The sequence below is a fragment of the Theropithecus gelada genome, chromosome 4, assembly GCF_003255815.1.
Source record: "Theropithecus gelada isolate Dixy chromosome 4, Tgel_1.0, whole genome shotgun sequence".
Taxonomy (NCBI): Eukaryota; Metazoa; Chordata; class Mammalia; order Primates; family Cercopithecidae; genus Theropithecus; species Theropithecus gelada.
In genome coordinates, this window is record NC_037671.1 from 86,025,861 (window position 1) to 86,035,817 (window position 9,957).

Consider the following 9,957-nt stretch of genomic DNA (forward strand, 5'->3'; position numbering starts at 1 on the left):
TCAGGCACAAAGCAAGTAAATAGAAACTTCAGTCTGGGAGTGATTTTGTCTTTCCCAAACCCTGGAGGAGGGTTCTCCGTTTTTCTTTTGTTCGTTTGTTTTTTATTGTACCCTTCTAACAGTAAAAAGTTTCTGATCAAACGTTCCCAATATATGGATAATTATTTATTTATAAATTGTATACATGTATTACTATACTAATGTATCTGTGCTTTTATAAAATCCATCAAAATGGAAATTTAAAGTTATATAAAAATGAATATAATATATAAAATTATATAAAATGAATATAAATAGAAGTTCTCATATTTTCTTCTCTTGCCCTAACAAATGTCTTGTAAGTAGCCCACTGGCTGAAAGGACTCACATGCTACTAGAAGGTGTGGTAACAGCAAGGCTCGCCAAACCATTTGGTAACTGTCAAGTCACCAAACACATGTGGCCCCAACTCACCCAATGGCCCACTCTCTTCCATTAATGCTGTCAAAAGCTATTGGCTTTACTTTGAAGAAAAATGATAATTCAGTCATTGAATGATGATTTAAAAGACTTTATTTGCAGTGGAACAAGCTAAATGCTGTATTCGCTCCAAATGAAAAGAACGAGACTACTGATTGTACTGTAGGATAAGGAGGAAGGCAATAAAGCTGCAGTATATCCTTGAAGCATGTCAAAGTGGTATGGTAGGGAAAACGAGAGTTTTATCTCACAAAGCCATAAACACTGAACAAGTTAATTTTCCATTCCAGCAAATCAGCAGTCATCAAAACAGCACTTGGCAAAACATTTAAAATTTGTGATAATAACAAGTACTGCAGTGGCACTGCGTGTGGTTCTCCACTCTGACATTCCCCATTACCATGACCTAAAGGGGAAGGAAAAAAACATATCATAGATTAGATGATAGAGAGATGATAGATACATACATACATACATACATACATACATAGAGGCAAAATTGAAGAATATTAAATAAAATTGTCTGCATTCTGCTGAAATAAATACATGCATACTACATTTGCACAGCCTCCTTTTTAGGAGATATGTTTAGCATGAGTAAGCTGTACTTTCTCCCAACCTGCCCCTTGTCACCTCTACCCCTATTCTCCTCACTCTGAATAAATCCAGCCTATACCCACAAGACAATTGACTCTTTTAATTAATGGGTAGAAATGTGTTCCCCACCTGTACAAATGCTCGACAGAGGCTGGGTCATTAGACACCTTTGGCCTTAAATCCCATGGGTGGGCTCTATGAACATTTCTCTGATTGGGCTGTTGGAAAGCTTCTGGGGCTCTTGAGGTTCTTACCCTGGTCAATGATTTAGCTACACAGCAAGTGGACTCTGAGGTGACGTTTTTTTCGACCAACATCGTCTTCTTGGACCTTGCTGGAGTGGGATATGCTCTAGAGAAGCAGCAGCCCATACACTGATATATTGGGGCACCCGGCTTGGAGAAGAATTGGTTTTCCCTTGGCTTGCATTCTGGGCAATCTATCAGGAAAAAAAAAAAAAAAAAAGGCAGAGTAAAATAATCCAAAAAAGATTCAGAAAGAATCTATGAGGCCAGCACAGTAGCTCACGCCTGTAATTCTAGCACTTTGGGAGGCCGAAATGGAATTGCTTGAGCTCAGGAGTTCGAGAGCAGCATGGGCAACATGGTGAAACCCTGTCTCTACAAAAAATACAAAAAAAAAAAAAAAAAAATAGCCAGACGTGATGGTGCACACCTGTAGTCCCAGCTACTTGACGGTCTGGGGCAGAAGAATTTCTTGAAGCTGGGAGGTCGAGGCTGCAGTGAGCCGAGATCGTGTCACTGTACTCCAGCCTGGGTGACAAAGTGAGACCCTGATTCAAAAAAAAAAAATAAGAAAAAACGCGGTGGCTCACGCCTATAATCCTAGAACTTTGGAGGCTGAGGCGGGTGGATCACCGGAGGTCAGGAATTCAAGACCAGCCTGGCCAACATGGTGAAACCCCATCTCTACTAAAAATACAAAAATTTAGCTGGGCATGGTGGCAGGCGCCTGTAATACCAGCTACTCAGAAAGCTGAGGCAGGAGAATCGCTAGAACTCGGGAGGCGGAGGTTGCAGTAAGCTGAGATCACGCCATTGCACTCCAGCCTGGGCGACAGAGCGAGACTCTGTCTCAAAAGAAAAGGCAAGGTAAGGCAAAGCAAGGCAAGGCACGGCACAGTACAGCAAGGCAAGGCAAGGCAAGGCAACAAATGAAACAAACTACAAATGTTTCCTTATGATGGGATAGTGAATATTATTTTTCCATCAAAAATGAAAGGAAACTAAGTAAGTGCTTTTTGGTTATATGTTAATCTTCATCTATAACATCTATTTAATATTTATACTGATTAATGTTCGTGAGAAATAAAATTTAAAAACAAACATTTTCACAGATATGCATAGAAAATCTCAGTTGTAGTCTTTCTTCAAGCATAGATTGTCTATCTCAATGCTAACAGTATGCCTAGAGGAAACACAAAACTTGACAGATGAAAACATCACGTTCATCTGAAAAGAGAATTTTGCGCAGAGGAAAAATATTTTTCCCCTTAGAATCTGCTATTGTTTTTCCCACACTAACTCCAAATATTGACAGAGAGAAATATGTCAGAATTAAGAAAGTCTGGTGAGTGCAGAGAGACTGATATTAGATCAGATGCCTGCACTTGGGACCTGGATTAAAATATTACCACTTATCTAGAGAAAAACCATAACCAATAGTAGCTCACAAATTTCAAAGCAGAAGGAATTATATCAGCTACTATATGAGATTTTTCAGACAATACAGCAAAACAAATTTACTGTATAAAATGGTTTTGCTTTTCTCACTTATTAACTGATGTGAAAATTCATCTACAAAGGCAATGTTAAAATCTCAAATCTTCTGGCAGAAATGTAAAAAATAACTGAGCTAACTGAATAAGGAGGGTTTTCTTCTTGTAAGACTCAAATAAAGAATAAAAAGGAATCTATTTCAGATGAAAATGCATAGGCTGCTACATAAATGGTTGTGTAAGATATCGTTTTCACTGCACATTTTCTGAACCTAATTTAATTTTATGTTCACAATCTACAAGAGCCTAGATATGAATCCAGCAGCAAAGGTTTATTACTTTTGAAAAGGAGGTAGAAATGTAATTAATGGAGTTATTGATGTACATCTAGAAATATGTGTTGTCCTTATTACTCAAACCACAAGCTTGGTCACACACCCTGCATTTTAAACTCTCCATCAGGAAAGGAATGGAGAATATGCAGAAACACCGACAATGTGACCAGAATGACAGCTGCATATTTTCTGTAGTAATCCATGGCGCTCCTACAAACAGACATAGAAGAAAAAAAAAACAGTTAATTTAAAATTGGCTTCCCAGCCATAACAACACCCAGTAGTTTCAACATTACTACTAATAATAATCATCAGTGTCTTGACCTCTCTGCTTTTAGCTCCCAACATACACTAAAACCATGTAAATTTTTTTTAATTTCTCCTTAAGAAAGAGATAGATAACTGAATCTTCCCATTTCTCACATTAACTTCTAGAAATTGGTTTAATAATAATTACAATAAATTCTCTTCTTAAATTCTTTAAAATTTAAATTTCAGAATTTAAATTTTAAATTCTCTGTCATCCTGTTACAAAGCCTCAGTGTCCTTATTTGTAAAACATGGAACTTAAACTAGATAATACCTAAGAAAATATTTATAAACTTATATATGAGATATAAAATATACAATCATTTGATGGAGGATAAACACAAAGTATTCAACATTATCAGCCATTAAGGAAATGCGAATTAAAACTACAATGACATATTACACATCTATCAGAATGGCTAAAATAAAAAATAACACCAAATACTGGCGTGGATGCAGAGAACCAAGATAACTCAGGCATTGCTGGTGGGAATATAAAATGGTACAGCCACTCTGCGAAATAGTTTGGCGGTTTCTGATAAAACAAAACATGTACTCACCATATGCCCCAACAGTTGCACTTTTGGGCATTTATCTCAGAGAACGGAAGACTATGTTCACACAAAACTTATATATAAATATTCATAGAAACTTTGTTTACAGTAGCCAAAAAACTGGAAATATTTCAAATGCCCATCAGCAGGTGAATGGTTATACAAATGATGGTATAGTCATACCATGGAATACTGTCCAGCAACAAAAAAAAATGAACACACTATTGATACACACAGCAACTTGAATGGATCTCGAGAGAATTATGCTGAATGAAGGCTGAATACTATATGATTCCATCTATATAACACTGTGGAAATAAAATTATAGAGATAGAGAATAGATTAATGGTTTCAAGGAGTGAGCACTGGGAAAGAAGTGTATAAGGGTGAGTGTGGCTCTAAAGGGATATAGCACAAGGGAGCTGTGGTGATGGGACAGCTGCATGTTGATAGGGATGTTAGTCACAGTAATCTACACATGGGATAAAACTGCATAACAGGGCACTAGTATTTTGTGTGTGTGTGTGTGTGTGTGTGTGTGTGTGTGTGTGTGTCTTAAATCTGAATAAGCTGTATAGGTGGCAGCAATGTCAGTTCTCTAGTATTCACATTGCACTATAGTTATACGAGATAATTATCAATGAGGGAACAAGCTGAAGGGTATACAGGACTTCTCTGTACATTTTTTTTGCAACTTCATCTAAATCTGCAATTATTCAAAATAAAAGTTTTTTTAAAAAAAAATTCAGAATGAGGCTTAAAGGTACATATGAGTGAAAACTTTTGGTTATTTTTCATGTAGACTGACATAATAGGGCTGAGTTTCTGCTAGATGTTTATATTAATCCATAACCCTTCTTAGGAATAATTTGTCAGACAGCAGAACTAAGTTTATAATACATGTTGAGTATTTCTATTCTGAACATTTGAAATCTGAAATGGCCCACAATCTGAAACATTTTGAGCACCAACATGATAACACAAGTGGAAAGTTCCACATATAAGTACTTAACAGAAACTTTGTTTATGCACAAAATATTCAAAATAGTGTATAAAATTACCTTCGGGCTATGTATATACAAAACAAATGATTTTTATGTTTGTACAATATTATTCATTGTGATTATATATAATTAATGTATTAAGTGATTTATGAAATAGGTAAACACTCTACCAGTGTGCCATACAAGCCATATACATACCTTAAATCCATACATACACCAATATATATCTTGACACACCAAGTATCACACACATACACATACATACACATCCCTATGTATACATTAATAATTGTTGCAAGATGGTTACAAGTGCTTGAAACAATGTAACACCCTGGCCTTTTGCTTGCAAATGTGTTGCCATTGCTCCCCACTACCACAGAGTGGTGAGGTTTGTGGTTTTTCTAATGGTGACTAATCTACACTCTCTACACCAGGAAGCTCAAATGACTCATAACACATTCTTGAGATGACTAGGCTAGGATTAAAGGCATAATTTTGTGTTAGTCAAACAGATTAAATCTAACTGACTTCTAGAGGGTTAACCTAAGGTTTCACCTCTTTAGCCCCATCTAATCCTGCTAACTACCAAGCAGAGACAACATAGCCTGCCTTCAGTGAATGATAACTAATGAAAGGAAGCCCAAAGAAGGTAAAGCTCTGAAGCCCCAGCGCATTGCCTAGCATGAGACAGGGGTTCAGCCATTGTTTATTAAACAGAGGATAAGTCTTTAAGTGTAGCATCTGGCGTGGTCCAGAGAAGATAATAATAGTTTAGCTTTAACGAAAGATTTGAAGGTGGAACATCTCAAAGGAAAATGGATGTTTAGATTGCATGCCACCGACTTCCACAGAGCAGTCCCTGGAGCTCTGCATGCTCACCTCTACCTTCTGCCAAATGACCACCTCTGTCTCTAAAGAACCTCAGGTCAGTGGCTAGGAAACTCAGCCTGGAGTGAAACTGGCTACCTGGCTACAGATTTTCTTTCCTCATATGCCCTGGCTCCAGGAAGTGGGTTTTTATCTTATTCTTATAACATCTTGTGAGCCCCAAGGCAGCAGTGAGTGTCTTTCATGATACATGCATCACACCCCCAACCTCAATGATCCGCCAGCTTCCCACTTCCTCTCAAAAAATGCCCAAACAGTGCTCCCAGACACTAGCGTGATCTTGAGACCTATTAACATGTTAGCTGATAATTTTCTCCAATGGTGGTGGCAAGGAATGGCTGAAAGATCGAAGGGAAGAGGAGAGACTGGTTAATACCCCTACAGTCTGATTCATTCATTCTTTGATACAGATAATTACTGTGTATCTTATTAAAAGATGAGTTTTAGATAATTTGGTAGAAGTTCAAATGTCATAAAGTGCAAAATGTAAGCTCCAAATTGAATGCTTGGAAGATTTTAAAACTTTAAATAAGTACCTGCTGTGTGCCAGGAACTGTGTCAAGAATTGTATCACCAGGAACTGGTGATACAAGTCAGGCATGGTCGCTAGCACTTTGGGAAGCCGAGGTGAGTGGATCACTTGAGGTCAGGAGTCCAAGACCAGCCTGGCCAACATGGTGAAAACCCATCTCTACTAAAAATACAAAAATTAGCTAGGCAGGGCACATGCCTGTAGTCCCAGCTACTCAGGAGGCTGAGGCAGCAGAATGGTTTGAACCCAGTAGGCAGAGATTGCAGTGAGCCTAGATCATGCTACTGCACTCCAACCTGGGTGACAAAGCAAGACTCTGTCAAAAAAAAAAAAAAACAAGAATGGGTGGTACAAATATGACTAAATGTCCTGCCATCTGAGGAGCTCAGGATACAACGAGGGCTCCAGTACAAAAGCAAATGAGCTGAAGTGACAACTGCTATAATAAAAGTATTTGTAGACATGGAGCCTTGTGGTAGGCCAGGGACAAGAAAATAGACAGAGGAAAAATTAATGGGAATAAAAACATGTACTTGATGAAAAAAAAAACATCAGAGTAGTTAAGGTATATTTTATTATTTTGACATTCATGCAGGAGCTTCATGTATTCAGTCCATGTAATTTCCCCAGCAGGTAGCAAAGAGAGGATCCACAAACTGCCCTAGTATTCAGAGGAAAATAAGGCCAAGTGAAGGCACACAGCATAGTTATATTATTTTACACATTTCTATTTATCAGTCACTCAATAATGTTTGTGCTTCTCAAAATTTTTAAAGGGAGCCAACTTATTTTCCAGATAAAAGAGAGAGAAAAGAAGTGAAAAGGCCAGGTGAGGTGGCTCACGCCTGTAATCCCAGTACTTTGGGAGGCCGAGGCAGGTGGATCACCTGAAGTTGGGAGTTCGAGACCAGCCAGATCAACATGGAGAAACCCTGTCTCTACTAAAATACAAAATTAGCCGGACGTGGTAGTACATGCCTGTAATCCCAGCTGAGGTTTGCAGGGAGGCTGAGGTAGGAGAATCGCTTGAACCCAGGAAGGTGGAGATTGTGGTGAGCCAAGACGGTGCCATTGCACTCCAGCCTGGGCAACAAGAGCGAAACTCCCTCTCAGGAAAAAAAAAAAAAAAAGGATAATAGAAAAAATGATGACCTTTATGATATTTATTTTAAAGGTAAATACAAGGATTGAGCAGTATTTAGAAGAAAGTTGAAGGGCTCATGGAATTGTGAAAACAATATCAATTCTTTTGTGCCCATTCTTAAAATAATCACATTTTGAGAAGCTTCTTAATTGACTAAATTTAAGGGACTTATAACAGATGTACTTATTCTATTTTAACTGTTATTTAAATATGCTTTACAATGCTAACACAATTATGGAATTAAAATCTCGCTTTTTTCATTACCCTTCTGTTTTTTCTAGCACATCAGCATTTTTTAAATCCTCTGCATGCTAAATCTACATTGCAAAAATCAATGAGAAGTTTTGACAGGATAAACTCCACGCACCATAAATTATTGTTTTAAATGAGAATTACATGTATTTGTTGTTTAAAAGTATCTAATTTTAAAAGTCAACATTATTGTAATAATAAATACTACTAGGAATAAAACGATGGGTAGCGTCAATTTATCATTCAATAAAGTAAAACACCCAAAGCCCAGAAAAGTTTTATATGGTGCATCGTTATAGAAATATAAGAATGTTTCCAACTTTAAAAATTTGTGGATTACATTTTGTTATGTTTATTTGAGCTATTTTCATGCCATCTTTTTACACACCAAGCAGAATTCTCATTTAAGTGCACTATAGCATAGAACCATATTTAATTTGCCTGAAGTTTTTCAATAATAAGGTCGACAGGACTGGGTTATTGATTTATCAATCTTGACATCTTACTTTAAAAGGATTTTTTTTTCTTTGTAATAAAACAGATCAGAGGAGCTGCAAAGTGAAGCCCCTTGTTTGTTACCCCTGTGTTTACTGCTATGGCAGATTGTACTTTCCAAAAATGGCCACAAAAATACCCCTCAGCCTACATTTATCTGCAGTGTGACCTTGTCACTCTCACATCAAACAGTGGTACGTCTATCTTTGTACCCCATTTCACCTAAGTAGGCCCTATGACTGCTTAGATCAGGAATATAGCAGTAGTGACACTGGACAAGTAGTAGGTATATCCCTTAACTGACCTGGCAGTTCCTGCTTTCCATCTCTTAGAAACCAGTTGCCATGGAAGAAATGCTCCTACACTGAGACCACCACAGGATGGGAAGGCCAAGCCACATGAAGATAGTAAAAGTGTCACATGGAGAGGGAGAAAGAGGCCAAGAAGTATTGAGGCACCAGACATCTGAGGGAAGAAACTGCCCTGGATGACTAGCCCCGCTGAGCTTTCAGATGACCCCAGCCGCAGCCTCCATCTGACTGCACTGAACCAGAAACTCGAGTTAAGAACTACACAGTTGAACTCAGTCCACCAGCGGAACTTTGAAAGATAATAATTTGTTATTTTACTCACTAAGTTTTCAGGTAACTTGATGCATCACAATAAATAACTGATACAACTGCACTCTCTTATAACAAACATTAATCCAAAGTCTGAGATACAGAACCACAATCTTGCCTCTACTTTCTCCTCTGTGCATATGGCAGGTTGGGTGGGGAGGGTCTTTATATTAAGGGTCACATATTAAGTTAACTGATTACAGGAAATGTAACAAAGTATACAAAATTGGATTAGCATTCAACACAGTATCTGTAATACTGGATATGGTAACAATAGTATCTTATATTTTAAAAAATAACACCTACCATTAATTGAGCACTTGTGTGCCAGACATTCATTTGGGCACCTTGAACTCACAAATACATTCAATCATCATGACAATCCTGTGTAGTATCATTCTCATTTTTGTAAAGAAATTATAGAGATGAAGTAATCTATACAAGGTCACATAATTAGTTACTGGCAGAGCCAAGATTTTAAAATGTCTCTTTACAATTCCAAACTCCTAGCTCTGAACCACTTCATTGTACTGCTTTTAAATCTTTACATTTTACAATGAGCTTCTTAAATGATGTTTTCAGATGGCATAATCCTAAATAAGATGCTGACATCTTTTTTTAGAGCAACGTTATTGTGTGCCAGTTTAATATAACTTACCGATGTATTTTTTATTTTACATATTTATTTGACTTCACCTTCTACAGAACTGTCTTTAAAAAGCCATTTCTGCCATACTCGTTGGCTCAGGCCAGTAATCCCAGCGCTTTGGGAGACCAACGCACGTGGATCACTTGAGCCCAGGAGTTCAAGACCAGCCTGGAGAACATTGTGAAACTCCGTATCTGGGCCTGTAGTCCCAGCTACTTGGGAAGCTGAGGTGGGAGGATCGCTAGAGCCTGGGAGGATGAGGCTTCAGTGAGCTGAGATCGAGCCACTGTACTCCAGCCTGGGAGACAGTGAGAAACCCTGTCTCGAAAAGAGAGAGGAGAGGAGAGGAGAGGAGAGGAGAGGAGAGGAGAGGAGAGGAGA

General features: G+C 38.0%; 1 protein-coding gene across 3 annotated transcripts in view; it reads right to left on the reverse strand.

Annotated features, from left to right (window-relative positions):
* Positions 1–529: 529 nt before the first annotated feature.
* The window catches only part of CGA (glycoprotein hormones, alpha polypeptide), a 12,669-nt gene continuing 3,241 nt past the window's right edge, over positions 530–9,957 (reverse strand). Inside the window, exons 2-5 of one of the 3 annotated variants that reach the window (XM_025381640.1) lie at positions 3,233–3,339; positions 1,587–1,676; positions 1,311–1,495; positions 530–865 (exon numbers count right to left, since the gene is read on the reverse strand). In XM_025381640.1, the coding sequence (XP_025237425.1) occupies positions 788–865; positions 1,311–1,495; positions 1,587–1,676; positions 3,233–3,332 (453 nt within the window). In that variant the 5' untranslated portion in view covers positions 3,333–3,339 and the 3' untranslated portion in view covers positions 530–787. Of the gene's footprint in view, positions 866–973; positions 1,496–1,586; positions 1,677–3,232; positions 3,340–9,957 lie in introns of those variants that run through there. The other 2 variants (XM_025381641.1, XM_025381639.1) reach the window with 2 other exon arrangements.